A 17,835-nucleotide genomic window follows, 5' to 3' on the forward strand; every position below is an offset into this window, starting at 1 on the left:
ATTTATAAAAGATATTTTTTTATCTAACCTTGATTACCGATATCTCTATCTTATTTAGCAGAATACTACCAACGAACACCCATTCTGGTAAAGAACAGTTGATACGTTTTTGACATTATTTTTCTATTTAAATAATTGTTTTTTTCTTAATATTTTTATTATAGGCTTTATAATATTAGTATATTATTCTAAGTATCTTTATATATATCTATTTACTTTTAAAAATCTTTATATTCTAGTGATATTTATTAGTATAGACTAATTAATAATTATATTAACTTTTTTTAATAGAATTTATAGTTTTTTTATTAAATAGATTATTCTAAAATATTTAATAGTAGTTATATTAAATTTATATTTTTTAATCTTTAGTATGATTCCTATTTTTATTAATTTATCTATAATATTTTATATATAGCTATTATATAGTTTAGATTCTTTAAAAAAGATTATAATATTATTAAAGTATATTACTACAAATTTATTTAGATAATCTTTTAATAAATATGTTATATATTATATAAATTATATAAATAAATTTTTTAATTCTATAGATATAACTATCTATTTATATAATTTTTTATCTATAAAAATAGCTATTTTTAGAATATCTTCTTTTTTTATTTATAGATTATAATAACCCTATTTAATATTAAATATTATTATAATTTTTGCTCTTTATAATAAATCTTTTTTTTAAGAGTGGGCGCTGGCAGAGAATCTTATAGGGCCAATTAGGGTGTTTTTAGACGCCCAGGCCGCTATAAGCAGGCTCCAGCATACCTAGCCTGGCCCAGGGCAAGCCCTAGCGCTGCGGGCACACGACCTAGCCAGGGAACTATAGGCCACCAGCCGCAGGGTTACCATATGCTGGATGCCAGGCCATAAAAAGATCCCAGGCAACAAGGAAGCCAATAAAACTATTAAGAAAACTATAAAGAGGCTCTATATAGACAAGTACTCAGGTATCTTACTAGCCTATACCCAACAAATATACACTAAAACTTATAACGCTATCAAAGCCAACTAGCTTACTATAAAGCTTGCAAGACACACCTAATAAATAGACCAAGCCTACTAACCCTCCTAAAGATAGAAGCTTGACCTAATAATAGCAAATATCCCCAAGTATCTAGCGCAGCAATATTACTAATTTAAAACCAGCCACACTCTAATTAAGACCTATCTGCACCAAATTAAAGCCTAAGACTCCTTTAATTACTTAGGATACTCTAGAGAGACTAAAATAGTAAAATACCTTCTTACAAACTATCAACAGTGATACCACTAATAAGAAAAACTATATGCCAGTTTAGCCAAAGCAGAGATAAAGACTCTATAGAATAATAAACAATGCCCTAAAGCATATCTATTTCAGGATCTAAAGGCCATTACAGCGCTATTAGTATTTATAAAAACTATTAGAGAGCAAAAGAATAACTAATAAGCCTAGGAATAGACCTATAAAACTGATAATTAGGGTATTAAGGCCCTGGATGAGGGGGAATAAAAGGGGAAAGAATAGTAGACAGAGACAGCCTATTATTATAAATAACACCTAAACATTAGTAGCTATAAGAAGGGGATAATAATTACTATCCACTATAAGTCTCTAAATTATCCTGCGCATATAAGCGGTATAGAATGAGGAAAGTGCAAGATACCTTGAAAGCCTGAATCCAATGGGGGTAAAGGTACCAGCTTATAGGGGGCAACCCCTATAAGCAGGCCTAATCCACACGAATCGCTGTCTGTCATAGCCTAGGGCTCAGTATAGACGTTAAATTTGATTAAATAATAATAATAATAATAATAATAATCTTTTTTTTATTTTTAATGTAATGTCTTATTTATATTATTAATTATCTAACTATTTAGTTATTAATAATTATATACTATTTTCTTTATTCTATCTTTTTTAAATATATAAAGGTTTTATATTAAATTCACTAAACTAGATTTCTATAGATATCTAATAAAATAAAAAATATTAATAAATTTATCTTTAATTTTTTATTTATTTTTTAACTAAAGAAATAAACAAAATAGACTAATAAATTGAAATATAAAAGAAATTAAAAGAAATCTATGAAAAAGAACTGAAAGAAGTACTTAATAAGCTATTAAAAAAATATCAAGACTTTATCAAATTATTTATAAAAAAAGAATACTGACTATTATAATATAAAAAAAAATATAAGCAGAGATACTATTTAAGAAAAGAGTATAAATATCATAAATAAAACAATAATAAATCTTATAAGATGAACTCTAAACTATTAAGAAATTCATTAAGAAATTCTTAGCAGCTAATTATATTAGAGAATTAAAAGCAAAGACTTTTATATAAGTAATATTTATACTAAAACACAATAAATCATTATAAATAATTATTAACTACTAAAGATTAAACAATATAATCAAAGATAATGCAAATAAAGTATTATACTAAAAACAGAAAAGAGATTTATTATAAAACATAAAAACTATAATAATGTTTAATATTAAATAGAGATACTATAACCTATAAATAAAAAATAATAATATCTAGAAAATAGTATTCTTTATAGATTTAAGATTATACAAATAGCTAGTAGTGTCTATAGAACTTAAACAGCTATTAATAGAATTTATAAGATTTATAACCTATATTCTATAAGAATATCTTAATCTTTTTATTACAGTATACTTTAATAATATTATAGTCTACTTAAAAAACTTTAAGAAATATAATAACTATATATAACTAGTTATAATAAAACTTATAGAAATAGGATTAACTTTTAAAATTAAGAAGTATAAATTTAATACTATATAAATCAACTATTTAGAAATAGTATATATAACAAATAGACTAGAAATACTAAAAGAAAAATTAAATACTATCTTTAAATAGTCAATTTTAATAAATATCTATAATATATAATCTTTTTTTAGAGTTAGTAGATATATTTAACAATATTTTAAAAAATACTTAGATATTATAACACTAATAATAGAATTACTAAAAAAAAATGAACTATTTAATTAGATAGTAAGAAGATAATGATCTTTTAAAAATATTAAAGAACTCATTAAAATTGTGCTAATCTTATAACAACTATTTAATCTAAAGTTATAAAGTATTTTATAAATAGATATATCTAGATATATTTTTAGAGTAATCTATAAACAAATTAATAAAAAAGAAGAAATATAGATTATTATATTCTACTTAAGAAAGTTTATATTAATAAAAGTTAACTATAATATTTATAACTGAGAATTACTTATAATAGTTTAAATATTTTAATAATAATAATACTATCTCTAAAAAGCAAAATATAAAGTAATTATTAAAAGTAATTATTATAATTTAAAATACTTTATAATAATAAAAAAATTATCTAGAAGACAAATATAATAGACCAAAGAACTAGCTAAATTTAATTATAGGATTGAATATATTCTAGAAAAATAGAATATAGCTATAGATATATTAAATAGACGACTAGATTATATAATTAAGATAGAACCCTCTAAGATAAATATTCTATAAGAAAAATTAGGAGTTTTATGCTATAACCATAATATAATTATTATAACTGTAATAAGAGTTATTAATAATAATCTATTCTATGAATAGATATATTAAAAAACCAATAAAGATTAGAAAATATAAAAAGAATTATAAGCTAGATAAGTTATAAAAAATATCCAGAAGAGCTTAGTAATATAGAATAGAATAATTAGAATACTACAGAATATAATTATAGAAATTATTTAACACTATTATAATCTTCTAATAAAAGGATATTAAAGAGTTAAAAGAATAATTAAAATAATTATCTAAATATTCTACTTTCTTTATATCTAAAAAAAAGTTGAGAATTATATCAGAAACTATAATAAATATAATAGAAATAAAGCAATATATTATAAATCCTTTAGAAAAATATAAATACTGGAAGTACTAGAAGAAGTATAGAAAAATATTATTATTAATTTTATCTAAGGACTACTACAGTCTAAAGATCTAATAACAGGAATTATCTATATTAATATTATAATAATAATTAACTGACTTATAAAATATGTTATTTTAGAATCAATATTAAAGAATATGATAATAGAATAATATATAAAATTTATATTATAAAAAGTTTTTATATAAACTAAATTATTAAATAAACTTATTATAGACTAAAATAAGTTATTTATATCTAAATATTAGTAGATAATTATTTATTTATTTATTTATTTAATCAAATTTAACGTCTATACCGAGCCCTAGGCTATGACAGACAGCGATTCGTGTGGATTAGGCCTGCTTATAGGGGTTGCCCCCTATAAACCGGTGCCTCTACCCCCATTGGATCCATGCTTTCAAGGTATCTTGCACTTTCCTCGCCCCAAGCCACTTATATGCGCAGGACGATTCGGGGGCTTATAGTGGGTGGCAACCACTACCCCCTCCTTATGGCCACTAACGTTTGGGCGTTGCCTACAATAGCGGGCCGCCCCTGCCCGCTATCCTTCCCCCTCTCGCTCTCCCTCATCCAGGGCCTCAATGCCCCAATTATCAGTCTTATAGGCCTGCTCCCAGGCCTGTTGGTTATCCTCTCGCTCCCTAATGGCCCCTATAAACGCCAGCAGCGCTGTAGTGGCCTTTGGGTCCTGGAATAGGCGTGCTTCGGGGCACTGCTCGCTATCCTGCAGGGCCTTTACCCCCGCTTCGGCCAAGCCGGCATATAGTTTTTCCCGCTGGTGGCACCACTGTCGACAGTTTGTAAGAAGGTGTCTTACCGTCTCAGTCCCCCTAGAGCACCCCAAGCAATTAGGGAAGTCTCGGGCCTTAATTCGGTGCAAATAGGCCCCAATTGGTGCGTGGCCAGTCTTGAACTGGTAATATCGCCGCGCTAGGTGCTTGGGGGTGTTCGCCAACATTGGGTCAAGCTTCCATCCCCGGGGGGGATAGTAGGCCTGGCTTGCCCGCTGGGCACGCTTTGCAAGCTTTGCAGCAAGCCAGTTGGCCCTGGCAGCTCTATAAGCTTCGGTACAGGCCCGTTGAGCATGTGCCAGTGAGATGCCCGAGTATTTGCCTGTTCGGGGCTTCCCCGCAGCTTTCTTGGCGGCTTTATCGGCCTCTTCGTTGCCTGGGACCCCCTTATGGCCTGGCACCCAGCATATAGTAACCCTGCGGCCGGTGGCCTGCAGTTCCTTGGCTAGATCATGTGCCCGCAGCGCCAGGGCTTGGCCAGGGCCTGGCTGGGTATGCTGAAGCCTGCCTATAGCGGCTTGAGCATCGAGAAACACCCTAATTGGCCCTCTAAGATTCTCTGCCAGCGCCCACTCTAGGGCTTCGACTACTCCTATTAGTTCTGCATCAAAGACTTCGAAGCCTGCGCCCAGGGGAGCTAGGCGCGACCTCCAGGGGCCAATAAGTGGCTTATAAGCTACCGCAGCGCCTACGCGCTGATCGTCTAACCTGGAACCGTCTGAGTAAAGGTCAGTGTTCCCTATCCCACTTAGGGGGTCTGAGGCTAATTGCATAGCGGTTTCAGGGGAGTCTATCCTGAAATCTAGTGGTATAGACCTATTACCAGGCTCTATTGTACGCTCAAAGCCCTGGGAGGGGTCGGCGGTCAAGGCCTCTCGTAGCCTGCGGGCCAGGCCCATGCCCAGCTTCCAGGGGCCTCGGCGGGTTGGTGTTGCCCAAGCTCGGTCTTCTAGCGGCTGCTCTCCAGGCTGTGCATGGGCGTCTCCCTCCCTAAGCGTTATGGGGAGTATTTCTGCTGCTGGATGCCCCTGGGGAAGTCCTAGGAGTCTCAGGGCATACCGCCGCTGTTTACTATCTAATAGGGCCTCTGCTGGTTCCAAAGCTGCCTCCCTTATAAGCGGTCCTAATGGGGTGGACTTCAGCATGCCTGTGACTGCCCGGGCCTGGTTATTAATTAGGCCCTGCAGTCCTTCTAGGCAGTTCTTTTGCCCATGCCACCAAAGCTCGGCCCCATAAAGCGCCACTGACTGCGCGGTGGCCTTTTGGATTCGCCATGCCAGGCCTGGGGGGAGCCCCTGGGCCTTGCACAGTGCCCGCACTCGTCTTTCAGTATTTTGACCTTTTTGCAGGCGGTACTTATAGTGGGCTTTGAGGGTAAGCTTTGGATCTAGTAAGACCCCTAACCACCGGATGGCTGTTGGGGAGAATGCCACTAAAGCGTCTCCTACCTGCACCCTAGCTTCCTGGACCTGATTTTTATGTTCCCTGCTGGTGGCCCTAGAGAATAGGATGGCCTCTGTCTTTTTAGGGTCGAATTTGACGCTATCTGCCAGTCCCCACTCAATAGCAGCTTTTGCCGCTGCTTCTAGCTGCCTGCAGATCTCAGAGACCGAGCTTCCCTGGGCTACCAGGCCTATGTCATCGGCATAGGACAGGGCCTTGATCCCTGGCACCTGCTGTTCCATAGCCTGAAACACACCCCGGATATAGATAAGAAAGAGGATTGGGGAGACCGGTGAGCCCTGGGGCAGCCCTGAGTCAATAGGCTGTTCAGGAGCTTTATAACCGTCAATTACGAGGCTGACCCTTCTATTTGTAAGGAAGGATAAGGTCCACCTTATAAGGTCATTGTCCAGGCCTGCAGCTTCCATAGCCTCACTAAGCTTATAGGGGTCAACATGGTCGAAGGCCCCCATAACGTCAATAAAGATAGTGCCTGTGAGAAGCTTTTGAGTCCATCCCTCGTGCACTGTTTGCACGAGGCAGGCCACCGCGTCAATAGCCCCACGGCCCCGCCTGCACCCCATTTGTCCAGGGTGTAAAGCCCCCTGGGCCTCACACCAGTCCGCTATAAGGCCTGCAGCCAGCTTCTCAACAACCTTGCCCAGGCAGCTAAGCAAGCTTATCACCCTCCAGGCCTTCACCTGGGTGTAATCAGGCTTCCCTGGCTTCCGAAGTAGGATGCCTTTAGCGGTCTTCCAGGCCCCTGGGTGCACCCCAAGCCGAAAGCACTGCCTAGCCATCCCTATGATTCGGGGTGAGTCTAGTGCCCAGAGTAGCCGGCATGCTTTAAAATTGAGCCTGTCGGCCCCCGGAGCTTTCTTAATGCTCTGGCTGAATAAAGCCTGATGCACCCGCTCTGGCGTTATAAGCATGTGGGCCTGTCCACCTGGCAGCTCCCCAGGAGGGGAGCTACGGGGGGCGTTAGGAAATGCCATTTCCCTGATTAGGGCTTCTTTATCGGCCATGGTAGTGGCAGGGGGAGCCCCTAGATCCGGGCCTTGGAGTGCTGGGGTGGTGGGATTAGTCCGTGGCTTAGTGTACTGTAGGGCTATCCAACACCTATTAGGATCTCCTGGAGAAGGCTTTTCCAGGCCATCCCTAGGGCCTTTGGGAAAAGGGTTCCCAGTGGGGTTCGAACCTTTTTTCCACTCTTCCTTCCCCCCAGGGCCTCCCTCAGCAAGGAAGACCTCCCAGCAGGTCCTTTTAGCCGCCTTTATTTCATGGTAATAAGCGGTTCTTGCAGCCTTGAATTCGGTGTCGGTACAGGCATGGGCCTGCCACCGCTTGCGGGCTGCAGCCCATAAGCTCCGGGCTTGCCGCAGCTCTGGCTTCCACCACCGCTTAGAGCGTGCACAAAGCCGTACTGCTTTGGCATGCCTATCGAGTACGCTGGTTAGGGTGTCCTGCACCCAATTGGCCTCTCTAGCAAGGTCTTCCTCGGTGCATTGATCACTAAGAGGGGGGTGGCCTACAGCCTCTGAGGCCCAAGCTGCTGTGGCCAGCTTTAGGGCTTCCTCGTTTACCTGCAGAGCTTCTATCTGCCACCCAGTAATCTCCCCGGAGATTCCTCCTGGGGGGGGTTCTAGGGCTTCCCAGGCTAGGACGATAAGCTCATGGTCAGATGTTGTAGGCTTATCCTTATCCACCTCCCAGGCTTGCAGAGGCCCTAGGGTTGGCGAGGATAACGCTAAATCAATAATTGACACCCCCTCGGTCTTCTTATAGCGTGTGGCCTCCCCCAGTGGGTTATTAACATATAGTGAGTGCCGCTCTATAAGCTGTTCCAAGGGCTCAGCGTTAACCCGGCCCTTGGCCAGTGGGTTCCACGAAGGGCTATGGGCGTTGAAATCACCCACTAATAGGCACCTACCCACTATAAGCAGGTCCCAGTCTGCGTCCTCGATGGCCCGGCGTCGTCTAGGGAAGGCCCCTTGCCACCGGTAACTGGCCCCAATCCACACATCATAGCAGTTGACTATTCTAGTGCGTCGGGGGGCATGCCCGCTAATTATTGGTGCTTCCCATATGTCCAGGGCCTGTAAATAGGGGTGGTCTACTAAATCAGTGCGGTTCTCGACCCTAACCGCCCCTATAAGGTCTTTACGGATGGCCATAAGCACCCGTTGATCCCGCTTCTCCCCCCCTGGCCAGTACAGCAGATAGCCTGGGTGGGAGAAGTCATAGGCAATATAAGGCTCTTGCAGGCATATAATGCCTATTTGCCGCTCTATCCCCGCTTCTAGAGCCCCTAAGGTTGCGGGGTAGGTACGGCCGCAATTATGTTGAATAATCAACATTAATAGGGGCTGCAGCTCCAGGCGTTGGTGTTGGACACGGGGATGAGTACGGTAGGGGTGATGTCCCTGGGGCATCTTCCATAGCGTCATCGACCTCCCTAAGCTTTGGGGCTTGGGGGGCGTCCTGGGTAGTGGTTGGGGGAGAAGCCTCCTCAGCAACGCCTTCCCATTCGGTCCATTCAGGGGGGGGAGGGGGCATAACGACCTCTACGCCAGGGAAGCGCTTATGGAGTCGCCGGCGGGCCTCCCGAAGCTTGGGGCACCCCGGGGAATCAGCCTGGTGCTTCCCCCCACAGTTGCCGCATTTAGTGGGTGCATGCAGGCATGGGTGGCCTGTTTGGGCCCTGCAGTCTAGCACGTTGCAGGTGTGCTCTTGGGCTTCATGGGCGCCAGCACACACGGTGCAGAGTGGTGGTCGGGTGCCGCAGCCTCTATAAGTTCGGTGGCCAATGCCGCAGCATCGGGTGCAAACGGTGTCTTTACCCACTTCGTGATAGGGGCTGGTAGGGTGCCTGTTGCCCCCGAAGCGTACGCCCCGGGCGAGTAGCCTGCGGGCGTCATCTAGGCCTCCTACTGTTATAACGATAGTAGAGAAACGCTGCTTATTAGTCTGGATAGCCGCTATCGGCTTGATCCAGGTAGGGTTTCTCATTAGGGTGCATGTGCCCCCTAATTCAATTTCTTCCCTGGCTAGGCCTAGCCCTGAGGCGCTATAGCGGGCTACCGGCACCGCATGCACCTTAATCTTGTGCCACTGTTGGTCTGCTTCCACTGAGATGACTGCGGGGTCGACCCGGTGGCAGGCAGCCACTAATAGGTCCTTATAGGCTGGTAATAGCGAGCCTACGGTGCTTCCTTGGTCCAATAGGGCTGAGATAGCCCCTGATTCGGTGTAATTGGCGTCTATTACCCTGGCGAAGTTCGGGAAGCCTGCCTGGGCTAGGCAGCGGTTAAGCTGCAAGATGACATCGGCTTTAGACTTTCTAGGGGCGGTGCGGCCATTTTCACGCCTAAATATAAGCCTGCGGTCTCCCTTGTTGCTTCCGCGAATAGGCTTCAGGCTCCCTGGGTCCATTTGGACTTTTGGGGGCTGGTTCGGGGAGTAAGCCCGTTTTTTTGTAACGATTTGCCACTCCTGGGCATTGCTGGCCGCTATATCGGCCCACTGGGGGCCTGCTGCGGGCTTCACCCCAGGGGGTGGTTTTGATATCGGGGGTGAGGCTCTGCGTGGCTCTATGGGCTTAGCGGCCCTATTCGGGTTAGCTTGGGGGCCATGGGCGACCTCTGCAAACGTCGTCCCCTGGGATGGCAGAGGCTGTCGTGGGCCCTGGCGGTCGCCCCCTGACGATAGGGGCTTTAGGGGGTGGTTTGGGGCGTTCGGGGAGGCCTGTTGAGCTTCTAGGGTTGAGAAACGGCGCTCCAGAGCGCCCAATTGGCCTGTGAGGCGCTGCTCCATAGCCTCTACCAGAGAGGTCATATAGGCCTTCATAGCGGCCATCTCCGCGTGCAGCGCGCTATTGCTGCTTGCAAAGTGGCCTAATAAGGCCTGTTCCATGTCCTTGTAGGCTGGGCCGATTAGGGCCTTCATGGGGGCTCTTTCTGCCCCGTCAGGGCTGTGTTCCTGTAGTCTCTTCCCTAGAGTTTTAGGTGCTTCCTGGGAGCCTGGCACGCTGCTTAGGGGGGGAAACAACTCCCTAGGGTTGATTTCCAGGCTAGGCAAGAAGCCCTCGCTCTGAGGGACTGTTGCACTTGCCTCGGGGGGCGCTGGTGGTGCTGTCCCCGCTGGGGTGCCTATATAGGCCCCTACGGGGTTCACCAGACCTAGCGCCTGCCCCCCTGGGTCTAGGGGGTGGTTGTCGATATTGGGGAGTCCAGGGGCCATAGCGAAGCCCTGGATGCCTTCCAGTAGCATTGAATTTCAAAAGGTTGATTTTTGATTTTCCCGGCGGGTATTAGATTATTAATAGTAGATAATTATAAAGATATATAAAATATATTATAAGTTATTAATTATAAATTACTAATAGACTAATAGCTAGTCTAAGAGAATAATTCAAATAGTTAAATAATATTTTTAATATTATTTAGATTAGGAATAAGATAATTAGGTAGAACTACTACTATTAATATAGTTTATATTAAATAATATAGAAAATACTATAATAAAATAAGTTCTATATTTTATAAATCTTAGATAATATCTAAAAATAATATAGTCTGAAGTACTATAAAAAAAATTATTTAAAGCTATAATAATATAAGCTAAGAAATTATAGATATTTTATTAAATAATCTTAAAAGATATTAAGTAGTCTAAAAACTAAATAAAGATCTACTATAATAAAAAGTATAAAGATATATTAATCTTTAAAAAAAAAAAGAAAGTTTACTTATTATAATAAATAATTAGATAGAAAAAATTTAATATTCTAAGTAAAAAATTAAATAATAAACTTAATATTATTAAATATAGACTTTTTATAATTTAAAAAAAACTTATTAATAATAATTATAAATTTTAATTATTAATAAAAATAAAAGTATATTTAATATTTTATATCTTATTATTAGAACTAATTAAAAATTTAGAAAATAGTAATAATAAAGTAACTAAAGATAAATATAAAGTTAAAAATATTTTAAAAAGAAAATTAGTAGATAAAAAAATCTTTTATTTAATTAATTAAAAAAGATATAGACCTAAATATAATTTATAAGAATTTATTAGATATTTAAACTGTCCTGAAAAAATTTAAATATTTTATTAGAAAGGAAGTTAGAGAGGATATAATTAAATTTATTATTAGATAATATAGGAAACTCTTAAATGGTAGTAATAATTATCTTATTTAATTTTTGCTGTTTGGTTTTTTTATTTCTACTTTTTCTCTTTTTTTTTTTCTAAATACTTTAATTCTTTTATTTTTTTTATATTTTTTATTATAAAATTATCAGTATACTTTAAAATAACTTATTCTATATCTTTAAATACTGAAGCTTTGTGAATATTTCTTTCTTTTAAATACAGATTTGCTTCTAAGTCATGATTAACCTCCATCACTCTTTATTAGAAAAAATCGTAGGAAAATCTATATATTTTTAATTTAAATAAGTATACTTACTATAATAAAAAAAATTAATATATTTAATATAAAATTTATTTAGTTAAGTACAACAAGTATAAAGAATAATTATTTTAAAATCTTTCTTTATAAGTTAATAAGCTAGTTTATTTTTATAAATACCTAAAATTTTTAAAGATATAATTAGATTATTATTACAAGTATAAGAAAATATAAATAACAGTTAACCTACTAAAAATATAAAAAAACTTAACTATTTATTACATTGTTAGGACGCCAGTCTTAAGAGAGAAAATTATTAAAAAAATAAATAATTTATAGCTAATTATACTATTTATATTAATAGCTACTAAAATAATATTATATATATAATATATATATATAACACTAACTAGAATTGGTTTAGTACTTCAGGCACGTTCAGTAAGCTAAGATAAGCTAGAAATAGTGTTTCTAAATATAGAATTAGTAATTCTATATAATAAAGCGGTGCTGCTAGATATTAAAGTAATGCTTTGATATTAAGAACTATATAGAAATACCTATGTTACGGGCTAGGTCCCGTCTTACTGGCCTTATGTAGGTCCAGGAATTGAGTAGATTCGAACGTGAGAAAGAGAAGGAAAAGGTTCGCAGGGGTTCGCATTGTCGAATGTCGATACAGGCGAGTGTGGGTCCCGGGGGCGCCCTAGCGAATCTGGTGTAGCGTCAGGGGGTTCTTCTATGGCGAACCAGGTGCGGACCAGGTGCGGTTATTCTACGAGAGCGAAGCCTGAGTATCCCAGGGGCTAAGACCCTAACATTACTCCCCCCCTTCGGCAAGGGCGTTGTGGTGTTGGAGCCAGTGGTCGAGTGCTTCGGTGTCTTCCATGGACCGGGCAGGTTCCCATGTAGGTCGCGCATATCCGGTCCAACGGACAAGGTATTGCTTCATATGTCCGCGGCCCCGACGTATGGTCCGTTCGTCGAGTATGCTATCGACTAGGTACTCTTCATTGCCTTCTACTAGGTGCGCTGGTGGCTGGTAATCGTGTCGGGTCTGTGAAGGGAGCGGACGTGTGCCCGCAGGGCGGAGGAGCGTCGTATGAAAAACATCATGAATAGTTCCGGGGACATCGAGTCGGTACGCATGGGATCCCACTTTCTCTAGTATAGTATATTTCGCATGTCGGGCGTCCAGCTTCTTCGAAGGTCGTTCGGTCCGAATGTTCCGAAGGTCTAACCATACCTTCTGTCCTACTTTATACTCCAGAGGAGTCTCTCGGCGACGGTTCGCACTATCTTCCATTCGCTGCTGCGCTGAGACAAGCTCAGTCTGCGCTATATCAAAGGCCTGCCGTAGCTTAGTAACTATATCGTTTGCACGTTCGGCGGCGGGTCTTTGCTGCTCAGATGTGGGGATAGCTTCATCTAACTGGAGTGGTTCGACGTTGTATCCATGGGTCAGGAAGAAGGGGCTGATACCAGTTGCAGTAGCGTCGCGCCCGTTTATTGCGAGTTGCGCAATTGCGGTTAGTGGGCTCCAGTCGGTTTGGAGGTAGGTACAGAAGTTCCGCAGGTATTCTTCCACCACAGAGTTAGCACGTTCCGTCTGTCCATCAGTTTGGGGGTGATGCGCGGTTGACAATCGTCTCATGATCTTTAGACGTTCGCACACGCCTTTCCAAAGGTCATTAACAAATTGCGTGCCCCGATCCGATATAATGCTGCTAGGCGGCCCATGTTCGCGTATGAATCGGTCAACGAACTTCGATATCACTGTCTCAGTATCTATGTGTTTGCATGGTACCAATATAATCCCTTTTCCCAGTCGGTCAACGATTACCATGAGATTCGTATTCCCGTCGGACATTGGGAGTTTCTCTATAAAATCCATACTAATATCTCGCCACATTCGCGAGGGAACAGGGAGCGGTTTTAATAACCCTTGTCGGCGTTGTCTCCATACGGTGTTCGCACCACATTTGTCGCAGTTATTCACGAACCTTCGGACATCCTCAGATAGGTTCGGCCAATATAGTTGTCGGGCCACGATGGCATAGGTCATGTTTCGGCCTGGGTGTCCGGTGAGATAGGAGTCGTGCGTATCTTGTATAATACGAGTGCGGAGTGGTTCGCTGTTTGGTACCCATTGTCGGTTTCGAAATAGTAACCGGTCCGCTGCATCGATCGTGCATTCGGATACCATGGTGCGAAGTTGTAGGTCTTGAGGGAACCGCGGGAGCTTCTGGCGTACGGCCTCTTTGATTCGTTCATAATTCTTATCCTCGGCTTCGGCTAGTCGCCACTGTTCTCCAATTGACGTTAAGTGCTCTATGTGGGTAGCGTGGACATGGGGTTCAGGTGCGGTGTTCGATAAGCGACCCTGGGGAGGTTGTTCTGGATAGTCTCTCCGTACCTTGTTAGGGTTGATAAGACGCTTATTTCGGTATGCTAGGCGTTCATCGTCAATCCCATCGGGCATATCTTGCGAGCGTCGCGATAGTGCATCAGGTCTGGCAGCTAGTCGCCCTGGCCGGTATTGGAGCTTATAGTTGAAGCGTGAGAGTATACCGGCCCATCTCATTTGCCTTTCATTCAACCGTCGGAGCTGCATGAAGTATTTAAGATTCCGGTGGTCGGTCAGGATAGTAAACTCCTTAGTGCCAATTAGTTCAGGTTCCCATTGCTTCAGACACGCTATTATCGCCAATAGCTCCTTATCGTGGATCTCGTAATTGCACTCCGCGGGCGTGCACTTTCGGGAGAAGTAGGCGCAGGTTCGTAGGAGTCCTTTGTTATCGTACTGTGATAATGTCCCCCCTACGACATATCCCGAAGAGTCGGCTTCCACGATTGTATCCTGCTCGGGGTCGAATTGCACTAGTATTGGGTCGCTCACAAACATTTGCTTTAGTTGTTCGAAGGCTTCATTGGCGGCCTTGGTCCAAACGAAGGTAGTTCCCTTTTTAGTCAGTTCTGTCAGCGGACGGATTATGTCGGAATACCCTCGGATAAACTGTCGGTAGAAATTTGCGAACCCTAGGAACGATCGCACGTCTTTCACACACGTTGGGGCTTTCCATTCCAAAATGGCAGAGACTTTCGCGGGGTCCATTCGGATCCCTTTTCCAGCTTCTAATATGAATCCGAGGTATTTTGTTGTCTGCACCTCGAACTCGCATTTATTGATATCTAGCTGTAGTCCCGCAGTGCGCAGGCGTTCTAGCACCCTCATTACCTGTTTCCGATGGTGCGCGCGGCTGCCTTCCGTAAAGATAAGCACGTCGTCCAGATAGGCAGATACAAAGTCGTCCAGGAACTCGCGAAGGGTCCAATTGATGTATCGTTGAAACGTGCTCGGCGCATTGGTAAGGCCGAAAGGTGTTACTAACCATTCATAGAGTCCAAACCTGGTTCGGAAAGCTGTCTTCCACTCGTCTCCTTCGGCGATGCGTATCTTATGGAAGGCCGCTGTAACGTCAAGCTTTGTAAACCATCGGGCTTTAGATATTCGTTGTAGGGTCTCATGTATTAACGGTAGTGGATATCGGTCCCTTTTTGTCATAGCGTTGAGCGCCCGATAATCGACGCAGAAGCGCAGTCCTCCTCCGGGTTTCCTTACAAACAGTACCGGCGCTGCAGCGGGCGAGTTGCTCACACGTATGAAGTCCTTCGACAGTAAGTCGTGGAGAGTTTTCCGTAGGACCAGCAGTTCTTCCCGTGACATGTTATAGAGAGGGCCCCATGGTATCTCTGGCTTGCGCCCCTTCGCGTCGGCGTCAATTAGTTCAATCTGATGGTCGATATTCGGACGTGACGGTGGTAGCTTGTCAGCTTCCTTCGGGTCAAATAGTTCCAGGAACTCGTGGTAATGCTTAGGTAGCTTGTTCCCTGGGTCTGTCTGTGGTTTCGGGGCCAGAGCTTTCTCAATATCCCGCATGGAGACTGCAAATATGTCGACCTCCTTTTTCCTGCTTCGCATCCTTTTCAAAGCGTTCACCGCAGCTGCACCGATCTGTCGGGGGGCGTACTCAGGTCGTAACAGGTTCTTTTTATCGACGGATATTCCGTTCCCGAATTCCAGTCGGCCTCCAGCGGCGTCAATTCTTACATGTTGGTGTTCCATCCATGGGAGACCCAATATCATATCGTATTCGCACTTCGGAACCACATAGAAGTAGGCTTTCTCCTGTATATTTCCCCCGATATCTAATGTCACGCATGCAATTTCTTTGATGTATTGAGGTGCCGAACCATCATATCCCTTAATAGGTCGAGGTTTAATAGCGCTACAATTCAGCTTTTTCTTTCGAGCGAAGGTCTCTTTGATGATCCCATAGGTGAGGCACCCACTATCAATTAAAGCATTGGCATTGGTTCTACGGTCTAACCATGCGTCTATATTGAATGGGGGTCCGTCAAACCTTCCAACCATCTTCTTAAAATTCTCGAAGTCACGAGCTGTTTTGCATTTTGGCTCCTGCGGGCGACTTTGCGCAGGAGCTACTCTTTTGACTCTGATGTGCTATCTGAGCCTGTATCAGATTCGGTTTCATTCTCCTTTACTCCGGTGTTGGATATTCTCGTGAACGTATCGTGTTTCTTCTTGCCACGGTTCCTCGGAGATGGCGCCCGACGGAGCGGCGCAGGCTCGGGGCAGTATTGGGCAATATGACCCGGTTTTCCGCATCGAAAACAGTTGTCCGTTCTGACAGTATTAATTGGCAGGCCCGCAGGTGTCCAGTCCATGACTTGGGGCTGTCCTCTGTCGGGGGAGGTTCCTTTTGTGAGCGGACGGGAAGTGTTCCGCTTGTATCGGGACTGGATGTTGTCAATCCTTTTCAGCTCTTCAAGGTCGTTCGCTACTCGGTGTAAGCGTTCGCAGAAAGCTTCGTACTGCTTCGGCATGTCGCTCCCGACAGTCGCACGCCTCATTTCTTGGTTAATCGCGGTTTTCAGTCGTGAGATTTTTACGTCGTCGGTCCATGATTGACCTCCTGCAAGAAGTAATATCCGTTCAAATTCGCTGATAAAGTCCTGGAAAGGGGTGCGCCCCTGTCGTATACGGTTAAGTTCAAGGTTCGCCTTCTCCACAAGTTGATGATCTTCGAACAGCACGTTAAGGTGCGCAAAGAAAGCTTCTAGTGTAGCGGGGGTGACCGTATTTACGTTCCCATGAAGCCGCATCCAGGGGTAGACCTTCGTCTGGGCCTTTCCTGCCAACCGTCCATAGGCGTACCACAGTTGCTCGTACGGTCCTCCGATCGCTGGTGCATCGACCGTCAATTTTGCATATAGGATTGCCACGAACTGCATATATCGTGAACGATCAGAGTCGTCATATTTATCGGGATGGTCAAGGGAGTGGCGCGGTTTGTTCGCACTGTACATAGGGGTTACCGATGGTGTGGCATCAGTAGGGACCTCGGGCATAGGTGGTTCGGTCGTATTGTTAACTTGTCCTTCGACATGCGATAGGCGAGCGGACATATTCGTCAGAAGGAGTTCCATTCGTTGCATTTGTTCCAATAACAGCTGGTTCGGTTCCAAAGGTATGCCCCTTCGGTCCGGGCCGTCCCTCGGTGGGCTATTCGTCATAATGGGGAAATTTCTCAATGCTCAACTCGGTCGTCGAGGAGCGGCGATATAATAATTCAATCCTCCGAATGAGGAGAGTTGGTACGGTTCTCAGGGGCTCGACTCGAACGAACGAGGAGCGATCGTATAGCTCAACCCTTCGGGTGAGGGGAGTGGCGCGTTCTCGACCCTTTAAATAGGGGAGGGGGGTGAGACGTTCGAATCTAATGTTACGGGCTAGGTCCCGTCTTACTGGCCTTATGTAGGTCCAGGAATTGAGTAGATTCGAACGTGAGAAAGAGAAGGAAAAGGTTCGCAGGGGTTCGCATTGTCGAATGTCGATACAGGCGAGTGTGGGTCCCGGGGGCGCCCTAGCGAATCTGGTGTAGCGTCAGGGGGTTCTTCTATGGCGAACCAGGTGCGGACCAGGTGCGGTTATTCTACGAGAGCGAAGCCTGAGTATCCCAGGGGCTAAGACCCTAACAACCTATTTACTATTATATATCTAGCTTATTATATTTTATTCTCTTAAGCAAATAATATACTATTATTACTCTTCAATATACTTTGCAGCTTATTATTACGATAGTACTCTATTTATCTTAGGATTGCCTTACACAATATTCTTATCTTG

General features: G+C 42.6%; 3 protein-coding genes across 3 annotated transcripts; all 3 read right to left on the reverse strand.

Annotated features, from left to right (window-relative positions):
* Positions 1-4,509: 4,509 nt before the first annotated feature.
* TRUGW13939_11537 (uncharacterized protein) lies at positions 4,510-8,376 on the reverse strand (the record flags this gene model as incomplete). The annotated part of the gene is made up of 1 exon (XM_035494644.1): positions 4,510-8,376. One exon carries the CDS (start codon positions 8,374-8,376, stop codon positions 4,510-4,512), a length of 3,867 nt encoding a protein of 1,288 aa, XP_035350537.1.
* A 163-nt stretch (positions 8,377-8,539) lies between these two features.
* TRUGW13939_11538 (uncharacterized protein) lies at positions 8,540-10,471 on the reverse strand (the record flags this gene model as incomplete). The annotated part of the gene is made up of 1 exon (XM_035494645.1): positions 8,540-10,471. The coding sequence occupies one exon, from the start codon at positions 10,469-10,471 to the stop codon at positions 8,540-8,542; it is 1,932 nt and encodes a 643-aa protein (XP_035350538.1).
* Positions 10,472-16,127: 5,656 nt separating this feature from the next.
* Positions 16,128-17,144, reverse strand: TRUGW13939_11539 (uncharacterized protein; the record flags this gene model as incomplete). The annotated part of the gene is made up of 1 exon (XM_035494646.1): positions 16,128-17,144. One exon carries the CDS (start codon positions 17,142-17,144, stop codon positions 16,128-16,130), a length of 1,017 nt encoding a protein of 338 aa, XP_035350539.1.
* Between the last annotated feature and the right edge of the window lie 691 nt (positions 17,145-17,835).

Source organism: Talaromyces rugulosus, chromosome VI (genome assembly GCF_013368755.1).
Source record: "Talaromyces rugulosus chromosome VI, complete sequence".
NCBI classification, from domain to species: domain Eukaryota; kingdom Fungi; phylum Ascomycota; class Eurotiomycetes; order Eurotiales; family Trichocomaceae; genus Talaromyces; species Talaromyces rugulosus.